This window comes from Manis javanica, chromosome 4 (assembly GCF_040802235.1).
Source record: "Manis javanica isolate MJ-LG chromosome 4, MJ_LKY, whole genome shotgun sequence".
Lineage (NCBI taxonomy): Eukaryota > Metazoa > Chordata > Mammalia > Pholidota > Manidae > Manis > Manis javanica.
The window spans coordinates 85,653,641-85,677,892 of record NC_133159.1 but is presented as its reverse complement, the minus strand read 5'-3'; the positions used below and the strand labels follow the sequence as shown (position 1 = coordinate 85,677,892).

Below are 24,252 nucleotides of genomic sequence, written 5' to 3'. Positions count from 1 at the left end.
AAAAATTTGGTCATTAATTTATTGATCAGATGCTATATGCAAGCTATAATATGCATAGGTAAACAAGAAATACACTCATGGAACATCCTTCTGATAGGGGAAACCTCAAAATTCCCATCGTAATTCTCAAAAGATTTTATGAATTATGGTCCATACATCAGAAATAAAACAAAAATTAAAATGTCCATACATTAAAACCAAAAAACAATGGTTTGTGGGAAGGTTGGAGCTCCATGGGCAAGCAGAAGGCATCTTAGAGTATCAATAGCAGATCACCCTAAGAACACAGAACTGGGCATAAGTAGGTGCCCATAACAGAGGATAGTTTAATTTAAGAGTAACTGACCAAGACATCAGAAATGATAAATCCTATATACTTTTTACCTCAGAACCCTAAAGCACACCCGTTTTAACCTCCGAGATGTACATGTGCATAGAATTGAATTTGCCTCAAGGTCACCCAATTTGTGCATTATAGAAGGAAGATCATGACACAATTTTCATATGTGTATTAGTCATATTATTTTAAAAAGTTGCTGCTATCTTTGTTTTTCTTGGTCTTTCATGAGGTTTCCCTATAAATAAAGAGCTAACTAAACAAAAGCTATATTTGGATATTAATACCCACACTATGGCTCAGGAATTTAGCACTGACAGTAGAGAACAGAAGTTACCTTTCACTCAGAAATTGATTTAATAAGTTTGCTTTGGCTGTCAACTTAATTTTTTTTTAACTGAGAAAAAGGTTTATTGACTGCTATTGCTTTGCCTTATCTCTCATCAACAATTTCTGTAGCAACATGATCAAAACTAAACACAAATTCCTGTTGTGTGAAGACTAATCAGTCACAAATTGTACATTTGCCTATCAACTTAATTTTGATTGTGCAATATGCCTTGTGAGAGAAATGTTCCATAGCATTCCATTTTATTCCCACACATTTCTATTGCAATTAGAATTTCTTATAAGTCATCAATTACATAATCCTCAGGTCATTAATGAAAAGAAATATTTTGTGCAAAAACAAAAACAATGAAACATACACAAACACCATTTATTTCAGTGAATGTGAAAATGTGCTTAATTTGCAGAGCCAGAAGAAAGATGTATTTTAAACAACTAAAGACATTAACTAAAAAATTCATGAACAGCACATTTATTTCATCTGCCTTGGAAGCACCAAACTTTTAAGACTATCCTAATGGGATTCTACATAGCAGATGGCTCCACCTATGGGTGAAGCATGAAATGCCTTGTTATATTAATAACCTGTGCAGAAAGGAAAAAGGAAAGGAATTAGTTCCAATTGCTGTGAGTAACAAACACCACACCATACTGGGAAAGGAGAAATTTGTGGTACTGAAATGGCAGTGCAAGATCCTAAAGAAATTATCAACTGGTTAGTGCACTATAGTTATTCCTTCTTCCAAAGTTTCAGCCTGATCAGGTATTTAACTTTTCAAATAAACAATTTTCCAATTTTATAATGGAAGTCAAGGGGAAGATAAAATGTTCTCTTTGGAAATGTATTTTGTTTTAACATAATGTCCATTTTGGAAAACAATGTATATAAGTAGGAATGATCACTAGCCAATAGACTAATACTCTATTCATAATTGGTTAAAAAAATTATTTCAAGTTGATGCTAATTGGAAGACTATAGAACACACCTACATAAGAATTTAATAATGTTTTAATTTAGGTCATTTTTTTCTTTTTCCTATGGATGTGTTAAGAGTTTCTATTTATCTTTCATTTTCAGAAGTTTGGTTACAGTGTATCTACCTGTGGCTTTCTTTTCATCTTACTTGGCAGTCGCTCAGCTGCTTTAATATGGGGACTGATTTTTTTCACCAGTTTTGGAAAATTCTTACTCATTATCTTTCAAATAGTCTTTCTGCCACATTATTGCTCCTCTTTCCTTTGGCTCCAATTACATGTGCGCTAGACTTTTTTTACCCTGTCCCACACATCTCACAGGCTGTGTTCTGTACTTCCCATTTTTCTCTCTGTACTTCAGTTTGTGGATTTTTCACTGATTGACCTTTGCATTCACTGTGCTTTTACTGTGTTCAGTCTGCTGTTAAAACAAGCTAATAAATTCTTAATGTCAGATATCACATTTTTTTCAGTTCTAAATGTCCTTTTGGTTCTTTGAAATTCTCCCACAAATACCTCCAGAAAAAAACCTGTTGAGCTTACATTACATATTGCAGCAAGGAAAACCATCTTAACAGAGTCCTAGTAGTTTCTCAAAAGGAGTAAATTAGGGAAAGGTGTATATAGAATATTGAGACCTGGCTGGTGATATTTAAGGCAGGTCCTATTATGTGGAGCTGTTTGGGGTTAGTCAGTTTATAAAATAATAGCTTTCTTTTTGGGGAATAAAATGAGGCAAGTGTTTCGAAGCAAATCTTGTAGAGCAAGATGATAATCGGAAAAATATTGATGAGCAACCTGTTTCAGTTGGTTTAGTCTTTAACTCCCTAGAGCAAGAATTCCAGGAATATGCAGATATCTTTGCTTGGTCTCAGTATTGTTTAAAACAGGGACAGGGAATTTTAGTTTCCACTCTGTTTAGGTTCATGGCTGTATATTTATTCTTCTTTGAAGGTATGTATATGTTATATACTTTTATATTGGGAATATATTTTAAAACAATTTTTCTCTAGGAAAGCAATTACCTTTGAACATTCATTCCTTAAGAAGTTTCTAGACTGAACAGAGAAGCCACCCTTTTAACAACTACAGCACAAACATTTTCCCCTTTAATTATAAATGGTTTTTTCTTTCGTAGGTTGGGTACAAGGTGAAGCAGTTATCGGCTGTGTTGAAAGCAGTTTCCTAACCAATGTGGGATCCTATGATGAAAGGTTCTAAGTGCGATTAGATGGTTTTCCTTAGCTCTTCAGGCAATCCATCTCTGACTAGCTCTCACCAGCTAGAAGTATCCTCCTCATGTTTACCACAAAATACTGCTTAAATATCTTCTGTAGGTTCCACACATGTAAAAGTTTGGGAAGTACTGGCTTAGGGGACCATGTTTTATGGAAAATGGCATCTTTTTAAGCACTGGAATCATATTTGACCCAATAGAATAATCACATTATGAGAAACACAGAAATGAAGACCCCCTGATGGGAGCAAGGTCTGCTTATTTCTGAGTGAACAGAGCTTAATTCCAGTAAGTTAAATGAACCTCCAGTAAAAAGTTACTCTAGGAATTAGAGTTAGTGCTTTGAGGTTGCCTGGGGAAAAAAAAGCTTATCTTTTCTAAAGACTCAGAAATAAGGGAAGTCTATTAAGCAACTACACTCTAGATGTTTATTCCAAACTACTGTATTTGTCTACTGAAATACATTTTTTTCCCTTTGTTCAATGAGAAAGATGAAAGGAGAATTAAAATCAATTAAACCCCGAACAACAAGAATCTGTACAAAATTCCATTTTGCTTTGTTAGTAAAGACTTCAATAATAGCCACTTGGTATCTTTAAAATTTAATGTAAGCATTAAATTACACACTTTTAGAATATAAGTATAAAATTATGAATTATAAAATTTATTTTAACCAACCTATGAAATTTGGAATTAATTCAGATAGAGGTGTAGAGCTGTGCAATCCAAAGCTGACACAGTGCTTCCTGGGCAGCAGGAACCAAGGCTTGCATCTAATGACAAAGAATATTATGCCATTTTCCAGATACAGTTTTCTCTGTATCTGGGAAATGGCAAAAAACTTAGAGATTACATGTAATCTCTAAATTTTTGTTTCCCCAGGATTAAGCTTTGGGAAGTCAAGAGAAAAAGTAAGTTGGAGAAACCACTGATTAAAATTAAGTGAATAGATTATCATACGTCTTACAACATCTAGGAGAAAATGAGCTCATGTGAAAAAACTGTATCTGGGAAATGGCATAATATTCTTTGTCATTAGATGCAAGCCTTGGTTCCTGCTGTCCAGGAAGCACTGTGTCAGCCTTAGACCGCACAGCTCTGCACCTCTATCGCACTGAGATCACTGGTATTGGGGTTCTGTCACATGAGCTGAAACTTAATACTACAATATGGATTGCCTTCATGAATCCTTACTGCTTTGCTGGGTAGGTTTTGCCATCATCCTTGTGTTTACAGTTGAAGAAACAAAGGCTCAGAGACAAGTATTTAGCTTTGGAAAGAGCAGAGAGTCATTGTACCAAGACTGGGAAGAGATTGGGGCCAAATCAGAGGATCCCAAATGTCCTCTGAGCAGTGATAATTATATTCACTGTTCAAGAAAGGTTTTCCTACAACAGCCTAAAATTTTTCCTCCTTTTTCTGTCCCCCATATACCCTGGAAAAAGATAAACATCCCTTAGAAAGGCAAGTCTTGAATAAATGGTAGTGGTCATCACCAACAAATTCATTGGTAAATAATGAAATGAAAGCAAAATATGGGCCTTTAGAAAAGATTTTTATTTCTTGGCATACAGACATAAAAATTACATTTGCTTACTAGAGAGAACAGTTGAAGAAATACTAGAAATGGATTACAGTTCACATAGGTTATAATGTTCAAAGATGGGATGACAGCTCTTGTTTCCTCAATTATCTCTGAAACTTATCAAATTATCACAGCATACTGGTAAAACTGGCAAACTTACTTCTCATGTTAGCCTAAGATTGTCAAAATGTAATATAATGGCATCTCACCCAAAATAACTCAGGAATGAAGTATTCTATTTAAATGTGCTTCAGTCAAATGACATTTATCCCTCCAAAGGTTAAAACTGTTATAACTATCATTCATGAAATAATGTGTAACATGCCTTCTTAAACTTTAAAATAGACCATGCAGATTATAACAATGTTCTTTCATTAATATTCCTTATTGGGAATATGAAATGCTTAATTTTCTAGTGCAACACAATATCTTAAAAAGTTACTGAGGTGGGTATTTGCCCTACTACATGTAACCCAATACGGCTGGCCATGTTTTAGACATTCATGTTATTTATTTATTTATTATTAATTTATTTATCACATTTAACTTTCAGTTACTACTTCTTGCTTTCATTGAATATGGTTTTCATTTACTGGTTTTTGGTTACCTTTGTTACCACCTTCAATAAAGTAGCACAATATAACTACATAAACCTTTCACGGCTAATGGTTCCCTCTGTTAAAGGTCATTCCTTTTAACCACACAGGTTAAAGAAGGTTATGTATACATCGAGCAATGAAGAAGGAAGGGAAATTGGAAACTAACGCATGTATAGATAGTGGTCAGATTACTATCACAACTGTTCTTAAATTTGTAGGATTTAATCTGCTTTAGGTTGTGAAACCAGAAAAATAAACTAGTTAAAACTATTCTGAAGTAAGGTGAGCTTGGAGGAAGGATGTGCAGGTAAGCTTACAGTAAATTGCATGAGCTTTTGAGCATGGGTATTTGAATCTGAAGCATTTATATATTTTTCCTATTCAGAAGTTGTGGTTTACTTGTTTTTCTACTTTATTTTTATTTCTTAGTAATAGTTAAGGTGGTTGGGTTGAACTTTAACTGAGAAAAGTATTACTTACCCATTATTTTGTTAATAAATACACCACTGAGTAATATTAAAAAGCAATGAAAGGGTTTTTGCAACTATTTTCTTTCAGCTGAAAGCATAATGATCTAATTTACGTGTTTTCTTCGGACAAAAACTAAAACAGTAAAAAAAAAAAAAAAATCCCAATCAGAAAATAAGTACTATTCAAATTGTTAACTCATATAAATGTAAAAACTTTTCTCCTTTTGATTTGTCTCAGATTTAAGGTATCTTAAAATAATAGGAAGACCTTTTCAAATGATTTTATTGAATTGAAGATAGCTACTGAATTCATATCTATATATTTATTATATTCAGATTGTTCTTAATGCTAAACTTGTCAATATAGGTTTTAGTTAACAGGAAACTAGTTATCTACTACGGTCTATCAATAGATTTGTACACACAAACTAAAAATAATTGCTAGGGTTTAGAAAATTAATATAGCGTTTTTCTTTTTTTAAAGTTCTCATAAATATGCCCAACAGTTTTCATTTTGAAAATGTAAACCATCTCATAGTAGGAAACTGGATCTCCAGTCTAATTTTACAAAACTATTTTTAGAAAATAAATTCCTAATGTTTGCATTTTTTCCCCCACAAAGCCTATGCATCATTTGCACAAGCAAATTATGTTCAGTATACTGTTGGCATTCATATTGACATATCAGTGAAAATATACAAGCACATTATGAACATCTCTGCTCCAATTATGAACATAATTGTTGCAGGTGGACACTTCCATGACTCAACATTCAGCTAATACTTATTGAATGCACTATGGAAGGTGCCAGGAATAATACAGGGAAAGATGAAAGCATTAACTGACCACAGCCTATTCAGTATCTATTGTTGGTGAAGAAAAGATAGATCATAATTTAAAGATACTTTTCCAATTCCTTCATTATTACATTCTCATATGTCATTTTTACTTTTGTACAAATAGAATATTACATATTTTTCTTTTTCAAACTCTGGGTTTCAAACTCATCTGAAGAATACTTCCTGAATTAAACAGAAAAATATTCCATTGGTAATGCTAATTTTTCTTTCTGATTCAAATCAAAAGCTATCTCTGTACATTAAAGAAAAAAAAGAAAAATCAATGAGTTTAAAGTCTTACCTAATTGGGCATAAGTGTTATATGAATGAGATTTTTTAAATGACTGGAACCTGTGCATACAAAGCATTTACATCATATTATGGACTTGAATTCCATAATACAAGTGACTGCCTATTTGATAAATCCATGAATCAACTATAAGTCATAAAGAGTTTCAAGAATAGCAGCAATTGACCAGGCTTGTGTTTCACAGCTGAAAGGGCAATATTGGCCATTTTCATTGGTCAGTTCCGGAAGTCCTTTCCAAGGGGACCTTAATAAAGAAAGAAAAGATATTTTATGAGATATACTCTAACACATATCTTGTTTGTATTAACAAAATTCGCAATACACCAAGTGCTTTTCCTTTCTAGAGTAGAAAACAATTATATATAGTCATTTGCTATAAAATAAAACAGGATATCCTAAAGATGTATGTATAAATAATTCAGACTGAAATTACTATTTGATACTCAAATTTTGGAACTTAAGACTTCCAAATACAAAAGGAACCCTTTATGTATTAAAAACACAGAAGAAACTAGCATTCTGAGCAATATATAATCATGGAGACAAATATTCTTTTAGGCCCATTTTTTTCCTTTTGGAGTAAGTTTGTGAGATTTAAATTGTAGTTACATTGATGTATTATGTTTGATCTTGACAAAATTATAAAAATAATATGAAACAAATGAAGAAACACTGAGAGCTACGATCAGGAAAAAATGCCAGTTAAAAACAATCTGAATTTCTTTACTCATTTCTCATTCTATGAATAACAATACAGTATTTATTGCATATTTATTATGTTCTAAGTACTTTACATACATTATCACATTTAATGATCACAGCAACCCTGTAAGGTAGGTAACCATAATCATTCCTATTTACTGAGCAGGTAAAAGAGCTTTGTAGAGGTTAATAACTTGTTCCAGGTCTATCAGAACACAGCATTATTATCATATCTAATTTAATCTTAATTTCAATATAATTTCTTCAATATGAAACATGAATGTAAAAAAATATTCTATAATGTTTCATTTTTTAAGTTGGGCTGTAGGAACATGTCTGATTCACCGGTATGCTTTGTAACTCATGACTATGTTACATATTTGATATTCAAATTAAATATTTGTTGGTATTCTGTAGGTATTAAATATTTCATAATATAAATGGAGAAAATAATTCCATTAGGTAAATATGGTCACATTTTGGATAATACTAACATCAGCTAGGTATCATATTTAAAAAGCTGTCATAGACATATGGAAAATACAGAAAACTTATTTGTTTCCTAGTGTTCAAGGTACTTCTAAGTAAAATGCCAAATTACTAAAGTTGGATACCTGGGTATTTCCAATGCATTGAATTGTGTATCCCTTCACATGGTGGAAGTCCTAACCCTCTGTACCTCAGAATATGAACTTATTTGGATATAGGGTTGTTACAGATATAATTAGTTAAGACGAGGTCGTACTGGAATAGAGTGGGTGCCTAATCCAGTATGACTGATGTTCTTATAAAATGCAGAGATTTGGACTCAGACACGCACACAGGGAGAATGCCAGGTAACACCTGGAGGTATGCCGCCACCAGTCAAGGGGTTATCCGAAGCTAGGAGAGAGAGTAGGGGGGAGACCCGTCAGACAGAGCACGGCCTTGCCAACACCTTGGTTTCAGATTTCTGGCCTCAGAACTGTTAGATAATAAAGTTCTGTTGTTTAAGCCACTCAGTTTGTGGTACTTTGTTATGGCAGCCCTACCAAACTAATACAGTACTGAAATTAAAAAATAAAACAAGCTTACAGAGCCATTAATATGCTGCTCATAATTAGCTGTGGAACTGGAAGATGGAACACAGCCATACTGGTATACCTCTTCTTTTCTGAAAAATTCACTCTTAGAGTCACTAGGTGGGACAAAGAAGGCTTGTGACCACAATTGGGAAGAGGGATGGATAGTGGGAGTAGCGCAGGTAACTACTTACAGTACCTATATGAGTTAGTATCTGGTCCACGTTACATGTATTACTGTAGTAATCCTCAAAACAATCCCAGCACATCTATTATACAGATGAGGAAACTAAGTTTAGAGAAGTTAAGTAAGCTGGTAAGTGGAGGAGTGAATAATAACAATAGAATAATCATAATAGTGGTAGCTATTTTATATAGTTTTTTTGGATTAAATGAATAATGTCACATAAATGCATTTAGAACAATGCCTGGAACATAGTAAGTAATCAATAAATATTTACTGCTATTGTATAATTGTTACTGTCATGAGGTAAATAAGGGAGACCTAATTCTATGGAGATCACAAGGTTTTCATGAAAAGAGGAAAGCAGCAATGTCAAACACTACAACCAGGTCAAAGAAGAGAATTGCAAGGAAATCTTGGGATCTGGGAACCAGAAAATATGTTGTTGAGTGGCTTTAGCCAGAAAGGTTAGGGCGAAACAAGAGCCAGATCACAGGTGGTAATCAGTCGCTAAGTGGGTGATCAGAAGCAAAAGAAAGAGGTTACTCCTATAGGAAGGGTGCTCAAAAGAGAAGAGAATGACAGGATAAGGCTGGAGGCAGGAATAACATGAAGGGACTCTATTTTAGGATGGGATGTCCAAATTTTTGTAGCTTAAGAAGGAAAGATCAAATGGAATACCAAGAGAGGAAAATTATTGAAGATAGGTCATGAAAGAGGTGGGAGGGATGGGTCACAGGTGAATGTACTAGAATGATGCCTGCAGAGCAGGATATTCTTACTTGCCATAGACAAAAGAGAAGCCAGAGAAAATAAACGCAAATGATGAGAAGTACTGTGGGGCAGGAAAGGATGGGATGTAAGAATGTTCACACTACAGACTCAGCTCAATCTCTAGATGAGGTGCAAGCATGGCAGAGTTGGGGTTTTCTGTGACTATTTAAGCTAATGAGAACCAACTTTGAAAAAATGAAAACAAACTTTGACAAAACATTCATAGTGATAGGTGAAATATCCTCATGGTCTTATAATAAAGGACACAAAATTTATGCTGTTTATGAATAATTATTCCGAGCAATAATATGTACATATATTTATGTATAATCTAGAATCTGAGAAATTAAGTTTTTGACTGAATTTGTAACTTCTTATACAGACACATAATTCTGACACTATTTATCTGCTAATAATTAGGATAAAGGAGGTGACAAATGGGTTTGAAAATAGTTAAAAGGCCAATTCTAATATTTTAATTATAATGAAAGCATTTCTGATAATTATTTATTGATACATGTTTAAATCAGCTAACTGAAAAGACCCAGCCTAAGTACTTTAAGTTTTTATATTTATTCTATGCTAATAACATATCCAAAGGTAACAGTTAAATTTTAAAAATCAAAAACTATTCCACATATAAATCATGTAATATCAAGTCCTTAAATGAAAATAAATAAGAACATAAAATAATTAAAGGAAGGTGAAAATTATATCACAGAACTTGTCATGTTAAAGGGTAAAGCTTTCGAATTTCACTGGGGTATCTAGAGTATACATAAATGAATTCTAAGGAAATATCTAATAAATTGACTAAAGTTATACAAATTACATGCCCCTGATGACTTACCTCTCAAGATGAACATAATGTCGGGAAAGAACATTTTTAACCAAATGTACAGTCTTTGCAGTGGTCTCTGGACCCATCAACTTGGAAAAATATAATTTTGCTCGAAGAAAATACCCAATGAGCCATAGCCACTCCTGTAAAAAGATGATTTAAAAGTAAAGAAAAAATAAAGAGCAGTGAACATCTAAAATTATTTGAAAAATAACTTCAACTGAAAACTGAGAAAAGAGAAATGATTTCTTACAGGTCCTTGGTGATAATTGAAACCTTTAGCAAGATTGTAGTTGTCATTGTCTAAGGCATTGTCATAAATTCCACAGTAAACCATATCACTGCAAAATGATGGGAATTTAGGACAAAAAAAGATCAGACATTACATAGGAAGCATTTGAATAATTTTTTAATTACAAAAGTAAGAGAAATAATCAAGTTATTTGGTCTTCCAGTTTATAGCATAGACTTAGCATCCATTTAACCTTAAATTAGTATATACTGAATTCAGGTGACTTTAATAATGTGTTAGGGAATGATTATCAAATACTTAACTGGCTACTACAAACAAATATAAAATATTTGGTATCTTACCTTCAAGGAGTTAGTCTAACACTTAATACTGTTTAAAGTCCTATGTCTAATATTTTAAAAAGCCAAGAGAGAGCTGCATACACATATTATTTAGCAATATGGATGGAACTCCTAGGAGTAGCAACTGACAATAGAAAGATTGTCTCTGAGGAGACAACTTGTCTTTACTTCCAATGCCCATAATAATTATGTATTACTTTTACAATAAGGAAAAATAAGCATTAGAAAATATTCATAACATATTAGTTTTATAAATATAAATCTCCTATTGATTAGTGGATATAGGACAAGCGAAAGGCATTTTGAATAGTTTAATGAAAATACAGAAGGTATTTTGAAAAACACAGTTTGAATGCAGTTTTACTGGAGATTTTATTTACAAGCAAAAAAAAAAAGCCATATAATACCAACAACATTCTTAATACCCTTCAACCTATTCTGGATACAAAGTTTTCATGTCAAGATTAAATATAATTAAATATAATTATATGCTAAATATAATAAGAACAACATTCTTAATACTTTAACTTACTCTGGATCCAAAGTTTTCATGCCAAGGGGACCAAGCAGTTTTTTTTCTGCAGTCTCCAAAGCTTTCCATGCTTTTTCTGCAGTAAAGAGCTCAGGGGCCTAATGAATGTTAAATACAAACATATACATTTTTTAAGATTACAGAAGAATTAGCTTCTACCCATAGTGGACCATCACCTATTCAAAAACTTGAAAAAGAATGAAAATGATTTAAAAATACAGTGTGGTCAGAATTTGAGGACAGACACTTAACCAGATCTAATTCTATGCAGCTGACTCAGAGGCTCCTAGAGGTCATTATTTCCTTGAGTCATTTCAAGAAAGTTTACCAGCCAGAAGCAAGTTACCACAGCGAAAATGATGGCAGACTGCACTTAAACTCATCTAATTCATTTTTCAGAAGATTTACAATAGCTTCCTTTAAGCACAGCTGGTAACCATTTTTTATTTCTGGGGTCATAATAAAGTACAGAAGGACTTGCACTCCAATAGCAAGAGTAAATTTACTTGTGATATGGGGAAGGAGAAAAAGCCCTGGTGATGAAGAACCAACATTAATTTTGATGGTTAAATGAAATCAAATGCACTAAGCTACCTTTATGTATCTTTACATTTTTCTACTAAAATTAATAGTACTATGTTCAGTGCTCTTTTTGACAAAGTGGGAACAGCTAGGCAGGCATGGAAGAACACACATCCCCTCTATTTTATTGCCCTGTAGTTTCTTTTTAAACTAAGTAGAGATAAAATAAGGAGGGTCTAAGATGTTTGGCTAGATAGAACTAAGTTTAGCAATACAACACAGAAAACAGATTGTGAGTTGAAGCCTACCCACATTAGTTCACTAGTCCAAATCTTTCCAACTAGTGTGCTGAGCCAAACCTGTGTACTCATGGCACAGGTTTGCAGAAACACAGACGCTCTCAGCTTTCAAGGCTGTTGTGTGGGGTGATCTGGCGCAAGCAACTTAATCCATTTAGCCTAGTGTGCGCTGTGCAAATACCATTTCTATGTATGCTATGATGCGAAAACCATTGGAAAACATTTCTTTAGTCATTATCCATTATTTTCTATATTTTATTACTGAATGTTATAGGTTGAGGGGGATAGCATAAGGCTTTATTAATTAGAAAAGACTATATAAAGCTAGCTAGAAAAGAGTGTACTTTTTAGCAATTAAATGAATTTGAAAACAAATGGGAATAAACAAATAAATAAACTCCTTCACAATGTTTTTGAAATTTGAAAATAACAAACGTATCACTTACTACAACCATTGCTATGGTAAAATTAGGCCTGAGCTGGTAGTCACACCAAGGGCTCGAAGCCCCGTAACTATCTTTGTATATGCCCCGTTTGTGAACCAGATTAGGATGCTTTTCATTCACATCTGAAGGGTCTTCTGACACATAAAACAGTTTTTCAAAGTGGTCTTGAATTTTTCTGTTCCATTCATCATATGAGACTGTCACAACCTTTCCTGAAACATCATAAAAGATATGGCAGTTTTAAGCATAAAGAAATCCATACATTTAGTGACAAAGAGTAATATTTAGGTAATATATTATCTACTTTATGAGAGTGTTGGGGTCTTCTGAAAGGCACTAGCCTGAAGTTAAAAATGATCTTTCATTATATTAGCAAAAAAGGATTATACTCTGGCAAATGATCCGATTTGTCTTTCTTTGTATCACTTTTATATGTTTGATAAAGTTACCTTTATTGAGCCCTTTGAAATGAGGCAAGAAGTCTGAATTGAGATATTCTAGAAGCGCAAATTATACACTGGATTTCAAAGACTTAGTATACCCCAAAGGAATATATAAAATAGCTCATAAATAATTTCATACTGATTACATGTTGATAAAATATTTAGCATATATTAAAATATCATAATTTCATCTGTTTCTTTTTTCTTAAAGAATACACATAGTAGATAATCTAAAATGATGTATATGACTTAAATTATATTTCTATTGAACAGCATAGTTTTAGAAAAAGATGTAAAGCTTTCATAACTTTCACAAAAATGCAACTTGGTCACAGTCACACGGAGGGCAAAGAAAAGTACAGAAAGGTAATAATCATGATGGTTTTCGTATCTCAGTTCAATAGTGCTATAAAAATATGATTAGTATCCATGTTTGACATAATTGTCATACTAGTGAATTAATGGTTTCTCTTTCCTCCTAATCTTAAGGGTTTTCTAATATTAGTTCATTGAGTCAAAAGATGATTATGTAGATTAAGAACAGAGACAGTACATTCAAAGTTTCTTTGTAAATAAAATGAACAGCTTACCATGTCTTTTTACTGTGACTTCATGATAAGGAAAAATATTTTTTTTTGATAATTCCAGCAACCAACGGATGGCAGATTTACTCAGGCCCACAATTTCTACAGCAGATCCATCTCTAAAATCATAAATTAATTTTATTCTGTGAGTTAGTCAATTTGGTACTAAAGGACATTCAATAAAGAATTTTGATGAATTACATAATTCATGTATTATAAAAACAAATATCCATTTAAAATCCTTCACTTTATAGGAATGTATATTGCATATGTAAGAAATCTTTCCTCTTACAATTTTGCCAGTGCTTACCTTCTTAACATATTTAAATTCTGTGATATATAATGGGGACTATGGGAAAAAAAGGAGATGGTAACTAGAAAAAGGTAAGAATAAGGAATCTGAGAATATTGAAATGGAGTACCAGAGAAAAGACAGAAAACATGAGATATAGGACTGGAAAAAGCCAAGGAAGGTAAATATAATAATTTAAAAGTTCATTTTTAAGGAAAATGAAAGGGAAGTACAAGATCAAATAGTGTACCAAAATAAACAGGTTCAAAAAGAATCTGCAAAGCATGTAATAACAGCTACTGTTATTAAATGATTTTTTGGACAATTATGACTGATGATAAAATTTAAAATAAGAGAATAGTTTCTCAGACTTGATACTATATTAAGTATTTAAAATCATAAAAAGAAATGATGGGATAAAAAACTAAAAAATTAGGGAGGAAAAAGGTTCAGAAAATGAAAAGATTTCATAAAGGATAGCATAATTGCTTGTTTTCTACATTTTTAAAAGAGGCATTACTAAAAGGCATAATGAAATGTTTACAATGAAAGCACTTCAGGTCAAGGAAATAGCTTAACCACAAGGATAACAAATCATAAAACTTTCCTTTGAAATGCTTGTAGAGGATCAATCCATGAGAACTTCTGGAGAGAACAGCTTTACTTGATAACTAATGACATGAAGATTATATACAATATCAAGATATTGGGGGGTACTGAGGAGTGAGTGGAAGAGGAAGTGTGAGGGAGAAATGGAGATTTTTGATTGACTTAATATGAAGACTCCATGGTTAGCAGAATAAAAGATTTCACAAGTATGTGGTTTTTAAGAGGGTATAATTATGTAAGCATCATAAACACTACCTTGGAGTAGCTGGGATTCCTCTGTTTCTAGCCCTGTCACTTTCTCCCATTTTATCCATCCATGTGCCACAATTTAAACGATTTCCTCCATAAACAAATCCTGTTTCTTCATCAACCCCTGCAGTTATATTAAAACCTAAAAAAGTAAAATAAAACACTCATAATACTTAAAAGGAATATAATAAACTGGGACAACTACTTGGGGGAGTAATTTGGTAATACCTTAAAAGTTGAAGACATTCACAGTCTATACCACATTTTAATTTCATATATACTCTAGATATATACTCTAGAGAAACCCTACCTATGGGCACAAGGAGAAACATAAAAGGATATTCACTGCAACAGTGCTTGTCTTAGCAAGAAAATAACTGCTGGTAACAGTTAACTAAATAAAAGAATTGGTTTATTCATGCCATGGAAAACCCTATACCATTTAAAATTAATGAACTGTATTTACATGAAGCAAAATGGATAAATTCCCCCCAAAATGAGTAAATAAGTTACAACAGGATATGTATAAGATACCTTTTCTGTAAAGGTTTAAAACATTGATAATACCAATATATACAACCATGTTTATCATAACTATGTCTAATATGATATTTATATAAAATTTGAAAACAGAATTATGTATAGTATATATATATACATTAGAGTATATAACAATATACTGAATATATACTACATAATATATATCATATGTAATTTACACATACTCCAACACATAAACACATAATGTATAAAAACCTACATGGAAATAGTAAGCCCTGATTATAGGATAGTCATTAATTCTAAAGAGGAAGGGCAGAGAACGACATAGAGATGAAACTTTATATGTGTCTGTAGTGGTCTATTTCTTTTCCAAACAAAAGAAAAAGGGCTTAAGAAAATAAGGCGAAGTATTAGTATGTGCTTAATTTTAGTTCTAGGTTCAAAGGTATAATTTACATTTTCTGTATATTGAAATGTCCATAATTAATATCAAAAACTAAAATAATTTAGAGATATCACAAAAAATGTTCTTATAAGATCTATTTCTATTTAGTTCTCTTAGTGAAGATAAGAAAAGCATCAGTGTTTATTAACAGCTCAGTTGGGTATAAAATGTGTATGCTATCACTACAAAAAATAAATTGACTAAAGCAATTTAGGTTCTCGAGTCTACAGCAAAATTTGCAGATAAGTTAGTATGTTATCTGAAAAATCTGGAATAGATCACTTAAAAAGCTTACCATTTATTTTAACAACAATAGTGTTAAAAAAAAAGAGAAAAAAAAAAGTCCATGATTCTATTACCCTAACAAAACTATTATATTATATAATTGCTTTCTAGTGTTTTCATGTAATAGTAAAATCTTCACAAATATTTTGATATCTAACTATTTTTGTGTATTAGATTTGACACTCATATATTTTATAGTCTTTAACAGTTATAATTTATAGCACCATACTAAATGCTTTAACATACAGATTTCATTGAATCCTCATATCAGTCTTTGGGGGTAGGTGCTGTTATTATCTCCTTTTTACAAATGTAGAAGAAAGTGAGGCAAAGACAAGTTAAAGCTTTTCTAAAGGAATGCAACTAACTAGAAAATGATCAGAGATGGGATTTCAAGATAACAAGTATGGTTCCAGCACCAGTGCTTTCATTCACTACTATGTTGTGTCCTGTGATAATTTAGCAGAGGAAAAAAATGGTGATCCACCTTATTATGAATTTGTTTGGTGAGACTGAATGCTCCTCTCATGTTTATCAAAGGATTCTTATAAAGCAAAACATGTACTCACAACAATGCAAAAATCTTTGGGATGCAGCAAAAGCAGATCTAAGAGGGACAATGTTATGTACTACCTCAAGAAACAAGAACCATCCCAAATATACAGTCTAATCCTGAACCTAAAGGAACTATAAAAAGAACAAACCAAGCCCTAAGTTAGTAGAAGGAAGAGAAAAATAAAATGCAGAGCAGAAATAAATGAAATAGACACACACACAAAAAAACAGTACAAAGGATCAATGAAACTAAGAGCTGGTTCTTTCAAAAGATAAATAACATTGATAAACCTTTAACTAGAGTCATCAAGAAAAAGAGATAACTCAAGTAAAATCAGAAATGAAAGAGAAGTTACAACTGATACCACAGAAATACAATTGTAAGAGATTACTATGAAAAAGTATATGCTAATAAATTGGACAACCTAGAAGAAATGCATACACTCCTAGAAACATGCAGTCTCCCAAGATCAAACCAGGAAGAAATAGAAAATCTGAATAGGCCAATTACTAGTAATGAAATTGAGTGGTAATCAAAAAATTCCCAACAAACCAAAGTCCAGGAGTAGACGACTTCACAGGGAATTCTTTCAAACACTTAAAGGAGAGTTAATACCTATCTTTCTCAAACTATTCTAAAAAATTGTAGAGGGAGGAAAGCTTTCAAAGTCTTTCTATGAGGCTAGCACCACCTTAATACCAAACCCAGACAAAGTCACTATAAAAAAAAAAGAAAATTACAGACCAATATCCCTGATAAACACAGATGCAAAAATCCTCAAGAAAATATTAGCAAACCAAATTCAAAAATATGTTAAAAGGATCATTCACCATGACCAAGTGGAATTTATTCCAGGGGTACAAGGATGGTTCAACATCCACAAATTAATCAATGATACACCACATTAACAAAAGGAAGGATAACAACCATAACATCCCCTCAATAGATGCTGAAAAAGCATTTGACAAAATACAATATCCATTAATGATAAAAATTCTCAACAAAGTGGGTATTAGAGCAAACATATCTCAACATAATAAATGCCATACATGACAAACCCACAGCTAACATCATACTCAATGGCAAAAAGGTGAAAGCTTTTTTTTAAGATCAGGAACAAGACAAGGATTTCTACTCTCACCACTTTTATTCAACATAGTCCTGGAAGTACTAGCCATAGCAATGAGATAAGAAAAAGAAATAAAAGACATTCATATTGGCAATGGAAGAAACAAAACTGTCACTATTTGCAGATGACATGATACTATAGACAAAAAACCCTAAAGACTCCACCAGAAAACTACTATAATTAATAAATGAATTCTGTAAAGTATACAGAAACCTGTTGCATTTCTATATACAAATAATGAACAGGAAGAAAAATTAAGAAATAAATTCCATTTACAATTATACTGAAAAGAATAAAATACCTAGGAATAAATTTAACCAGGTTGGTGAAAGACCTATACTCTGAAAACTATAATAAACTGATGAAAGAAACTGAAAAAGATACAAATAAATGGAAAGCTATTCTATGTTCCTGGATAGAAGAATTTATATTGTTAAAATGGCTATACTTCCCAAAGCAAGCTACAGATTCAATGAAATCCTTATCAAAATACCAATGGCATTTTTCACTGAACTAGAGCAAATAATCTTAAAATTTGTATGAACTATATCAATGCTCCCTGATTTCTAACTATACTACAAAGCTACAATTATCAAAACAGTATAGTACTGGCACAAGAAGAGATACATAGACTACTGGAACAGAATACACTAAATGTAAGACTTGAAGCTATAGAACTCCTAGAAGAAAACATAGGCAGTAAACCATCAACATAAGAAATTTTATTCTGGATATATCTCTACAGGCAAGAGAAACAAAAGCTAAAATAAACGAGTGGGACTATAACAAACTAAAAATCTGTACAGCAAAAGAAACCATTAACAAAACAAAAAGGCAGTCTATTGTATGGGAGAATATATTTGCAAATGATATATCTGATAAGGGGTTAATGTCCAAAATATACAGAGAATTCATACAGCTCAACATCAAAAAGACAAACAATCTGATAAAAAAATGGACAGAGGACCTGAAGAGACATTTTTCCAAAGAAGACATATAGATGGCCAATAGACACATGAAAAGATGTTCAACATCACTAATCATCAGGGAAATGCAAATCAAAATTATAATTAGATAGCACCTCATAACAGTCAGAATGCTACAATATAAGAGCCAAGAATAACAAGTGTTGGTAAGGATGTGGTGAAAAGGGAACTCTCATACACTGTTGGTAGGATTGCAATTTGGTGCAGCTACTATGGAGATTTCTCAAAAAACAAATAGAAATACCACATGATTCAACAATTCTACTTCTGGGAATTTACCCTAAGAAAACAAAGTCACTCATCTGAATAGATATAATATGCACTCTTATGTTTATTACAGCATTATTTACAATAGCCAAAATATGGAAATAACTTAAATGTCCACTGATAGATGAATAGATATAGAAGATGTGGTACATATATACAATGGAAATATTCTGCCACCAAAACAAATGAAATCTTGCCATTTGCAACAACATGGATGGACCTATAGGGTGTTTTACTAAGTGAAATTAAGTCAGACAGAGAAAGACAAATACCATGATTTCACTTACATGTGGAATCTAAAAAACATCTTGAAAACAAACAAAACAGAAATAGACTCATAAACAGAACAGACAGGTGGTTACCACAGGAGAGGGTGGTGAGAGGATGGGTAAAACAGGTGAAGGGGAAAAAAATTAGTGAGAAAGTTTGATATCTTGATCTGGGTGATAGTTACATGAGTGGAAAAAAAAAGAAAAAACAAAAACCAAAAAACATGTACTTATCATATGACCTGATCACATTCTTAGGCATTTATCCCATAGAAATGAAAACATGTTCACACAACAACCTATATATGAGTGTTCAGAGCAGCTTTACTTGTATTAGCCAGAGAACTAAATGTCCTTCAGCAGATGAATGTACATCCATGAAAGAGAATACTATTTAGCAATAAAGAGGAGTAAACTACTGATACAGGCAACAATGTGGCTGGATCTCAAGGGGAATTATGCTTAGTGAAAGAACCAATCCCAAAAGGTTACATACCATATGATTCCATTTATATACATTCTTAAAATGACATACTATAGGGATGCAAAAGAGATTAGTAGTTTGCGAGAGACCAAGGATGGTTGGTGTGAATATAAAGGGGTAAAACAAGGAAGAACTTTGTGGTGATAGAACAGTCCTATATCTTGATTGTGGTAACAGTTAAATGAAGCTATAACCTGGGGTAAAACTGCACAGAACTACACATACACAAAATGAGTAAATTTCAAAATAGTGAAAACTGAATATGGTCTATAATCTAGTTAATAGCATTACATTAATGTCATTTTCCTAATTTTGTTATTATGCTACAGTTATATAAGTTGTCCTCACTGGGGGAAGTGAGGTAAAGGGTTCAGGGCACTCTTATGTACAATTTTTGCAATTCTGTGAGCCTCTACTTCTTTCAAAATTAAAAAGTTAAAAAAATCAACATGTACATAAAGCAATATATGTTTTACAAGACAACAAGTAAATATACAGTAAACCCACTGGGAAGTCTCTAAGGGGATTAGGTAATAAGATGAAATAAATTATAACTAGCCTTACTATGGCTGGTAAAATAATGTGCTGTAAGAATAGGAATATGATAAACTTCAAAGAGGTTAAGGAAGTGTCATCTATTTTAACTGTATACAAATTAACATTTTTACAGAAAGTATTTTATAAGAGCCTAGGTTATAGACACAGGCTGCAGATGAAATTCCAGCTGCCACTTAGTAGCTGTGTGACTATGGGCAATAAAAATGAGAACAATATAACTCAGCCATGTTCTTGGGGATATTAAATGGGAATAACATAGGTAAACAACACCTAGCACAGAGTGAGCAATTATTAGCAATTATTATTATGACTATAAAATGACCTTTCAAATTGGCTGAAAAGGTATAAAAATACTGTTTTTCCTCAAAAAACGAAAACTACCCTGGTGAGATCAGGAACCATGTTAATCTTTTTCATTGTTATTCTGAAGTTCTACACACACACACACACACACAAATTGTCAATTACATGAACAATAACAAGGTTTAATTCCACCTCATTGGTAAATTTTTACAATGTAAAGTTATGTACCTTCATCCTTCATGTTTCGATCTATCTGTGGACCAGCATTTCTTTCTCGGAACTGTATGCCCTGCATATGTCTTTGCATAACTTCCTGTACCACTTCAAACAATGGTTGATCCTGGTTGAGACATAATGGATGTTACCTCTGTTAGAAATTAAATTTTTTCTTATCTTCTCTTAAATCCCACAACTGAAGCTTTGTGACAACACATATTTTCCTTTGGAGAGTGAAATGGGAATCAGGAATGGGGCTGAGGAAAGAAGCAGCTCCTGTATATACAATCAAATAATGCAGTGGACCTTTAGCATATGAATGTATGACACATTTGATATTTGACTCTTCATGTCGATGACATGAAATAATTTGTAACTTTGCTTTCACTTGAAAATGAATCTTGTGAGCTTGGGTAGTTTCTGTTAGTCTGAATTGCTCAGCTAATCAATGAATCTAGCTTATTATACAGAAATTTGAATTTTAAATTGGCATTGCTGTTCTTACTCATCTACATGGTAGCAGGGATAAATGAATGATATGTTAAAGTGGTAATTTAGGTAAAAACTTTTTTTGACAAATGTTCTTTGAATAATTTATGATATAAACATCTCAGGGACACAATCTATGCTAATCCTGAGATAGTTTAGAAAGTCCCCCACATAAATATAACAAGCCAACTGTAACATAAAGGCAGATCAGAAGGGGTCAAAGTATAGTCTGGCTACATTATTGACTGGGGAAAAAAACTGCTCAACAATGTTTATTTATTCTGCACTATTCATAAAATAAACTCTGAACTCCTTGGACTGGTAATCAAGGCATTCTACAACCTAATTCATCCTTCCCACAATCTCTTATGACCCTGTAGGTTCCCTACACAAAAGCCAAACTAGACTGAGCAATATGTCTAACTGTTTCAGTCCACCTTTGTGCTTTACTATTCCTTTTACCTTTGATGACTTCCCACAACTTCCCTCACCTCTGCTGAAATCCTACTCACTTTTAAAAGTTCAGTTTAGGTGAAATTTTAGCTGCTTTCTGCAGTCCTCCCTGAGACCAGCTTACTAGACCATCTCTCTCCCTTTTCTGAGACTACATAGCATTTCCCATATCTCTTTTTGCAATGATCATATTATGTACATATCATCTCTTCTACCACATTGCAAATTCCTTACACAAGTCTTATTTTGGCAATCTTTCAGAGTACTAGTGGGTGCTAATAAATACCACTATTTGAAGAATTCTCAAGATTCAGATTAAACGTAATTTTTCAGGGAAAGAAATTATTTTAAGAAATCATTTTTACCAGTGTGCCGGCAGACAAAGGAACAGAATCATCTGTAGGATACATTCTGGAAACTGGGCACTTGAGAATGTCTAAGCCATTTGGAACCATTTTACAGTAATCCTGAATACACTGTAGCCACCACCACACAGCATCCCGGCAATTGTATCTGGCATGAGTTCCTTCACCCAGGAGATTAGGAATAAGACCATGTCTCAGGGTACCAGCAAATGCTAAAATAATATTCCTAAAACAACAGAATTAGGCAGATCATTTGACATGAAAGCAATCACTTAAAAAACTGAAGTCACTTTTGGTGACTATTATTTTGGATGCATTTTCTTTCCTGCCCTTATTTCTTTGTATTTTCATATATAAAGTGGTCATACTATGTTAGAACAAGCACTGAGTAAAGTTAGGAACCTTGATCTTAGCCCTGGCTTTGTTTCTGTCTTTGCTGCCATCTGTTTCTAATAATCTGTGTGACTTACCCTCTCTGGGATAGTTTTCTCAACTGTGGAGTTAGGGATTAAACAGCATGATTTTTAAGGTCCCTCATAGCTCTAGTCTCTAGTTTTGAAATCCTTGGTATTTCAAAATCCAAGTAACCAAGAACATGAACTTTATTATTTTAAATAGCAGATACCAAGAGCAAAGCAAACATAAGAAAGTAATTGAGTAAAAGTTGACTTTGAAAAACATAATTTATTTTCAAAAACTGATAGAGGATATTTATCTTTTAAAATGTTATTACACTATCATGTATCAAATGACAACTTTTTAAGATGGCATGGCATCCTAAAAAGAGATTAAGCTAAGAAATAAGAAGACTGAGGTTTAAATTCTGTCTAATGTTGCCATCTGAATGACAATGGAAAAGTCATTTAAAATGTCTAGGTCTCAGGGCTTTTTGGCTAACCAATTTAGAAGTTTAATTAATTTTACGGCTCAATTTAATACCCATCTCTTAAATAATGGTGTAGTGGGAAACTTTTTAGTTTCTGCAGTACAAAAGTGTTAGTTTGGACAGTGACACTTCCAATAAAAGGTCAGAATGCTAGCAATTTTTTAACCATCCAGAACAATGTCATACACTTGAAAGTTGAATAAAAAGTTGAAAAAATTCCTCTGCCATTAGCACCTCTGCAGAGAGAGGAAGTAGAATGCTCTGTGGTAAAGAGAGCCATGTGTCCCCCAGTGATTTTCTTTCATGTCCCAACCTACCTTAAAGCTGACTGTGGCCAGGTGACAGCATTCTAAGGCAAATGAATGTGAATGGAACTGGTGTGTTTAAAGTACAAGGAACTTGTGTACTGTTCCCAGGCTCTCTTTCCCTCTCTGCAAGCTGACTGGAGAGGATTTAGAGACCCTGGAAGATGGTCAATCCTCCAGATGATCCTCAAGATGAACGAGCCTGCCTCCCTCAATCACTATGTGGAAAGCTGCCTCCTGAACACTCAACATTAGACCAGAAGCAAGACATAAGTTTCATTTGTGAAAAGCCACTGAACTTTAAGAGTTGATAATTTATAACAGCTAGCACTACCCTAACAAATACATTATCCTCTGGGAATCATCTAGATTTGGGGTGGGCAAACTTTCTCTGTTAAGGGCCAGATAGTAAATATTTCAGACTTTGTTGGCCATATATTTTGCAGCCATATATTCTTCTTCATTTTTTAATGACTCTTCAAAAAGGTAAAACACATTCTCTGCTCTTAAGTCATACAACACAAGGCAACAGACTGTATTTTGCTGACCCCCTGATCTAGATAGCCATATGTAAAACTAAGCAGCAGAAATTGTTGGTAGCACATAGAATGGGATCCCAGATAACAATGAAAACCATAATGATGATTTAAAAAACCCTAACATTTATGTAATGCTTAGCATGTGGCAGATACTCTTCTAGACACTTCAATGCATTAGTTCATTTGATCCTTATGAAGACCCTGTAAGGTAAATACTGTAATGATTTTACAGGGCACACAAAGAGAATAAATAACTTGTCACTGGTAGTTTGGAACCAGGATTAGAACCTGGCAATCTGATCTAAGCCCAAGTTCTTAACCCCTATACTCTGCTGGATCCTCATGTTCCATTTCCTACTTCTCAATCACAGTCATGAAGTGGCA

General features: G+C 33.0%; 1 protein-coding gene across 8 annotated transcripts in view; it reads right to left on the bottom strand.

The window, feature by feature from the left end:
* Nucleotides 1-4,433: 4,433 nt before the first annotated feature.
* AGL (amylo-alpha-1,6-glucosidase and 4-alpha-glucanotransferase) overlaps nucleotides 4,434-24,252 on the bottom strand; it is an 83,969-nt gene continuing 64,150 nt past the window's right edge. For 6 of the 8 annotated variants that reach the window (XM_073234344.1, XM_073234340.1, XM_073234342.1 and 3 more), the window contains 9 exons: nucleotides 22,139-22,364; nucleotides 20,844-20,955; nucleotides 14,839-14,974; nucleotides 13,689-13,801; nucleotides 12,656-12,867; nucleotides 11,389-11,486; nucleotides 10,516-10,603; nucleotides 10,272-10,405; nucleotides 4,434-6,944 (listed from right to left, as the gene is read on the bottom strand). In XM_073234344.1, the coding sequence (XP_073090445.1) occupies nucleotides 6,827-6,944; nucleotides 10,272-10,405; nucleotides 10,516-10,603; nucleotides 11,389-11,486; nucleotides 12,656-12,867; nucleotides 13,689-13,801; nucleotides 14,839-14,974; nucleotides 20,844-20,955; nucleotides 22,139-22,364 (1,237 nt within the window). In that variant the 3' untranslated portion in view covers nucleotides 4,434-6,826. Of the gene's footprint in view, nucleotides 6,945-10,271; nucleotides 10,406-10,515; nucleotides 10,604-11,388; nucleotides 11,487-12,655; nucleotides 12,868-13,688; nucleotides 13,802-14,834; nucleotides 14,975-20,843; nucleotides 20,956-22,138; nucleotides 22,365-24,252 lie in introns of those variants that run through there. The other 2 variants (XR_012130253.1, XM_073234346.1) reach the window with 2 other exon arrangements.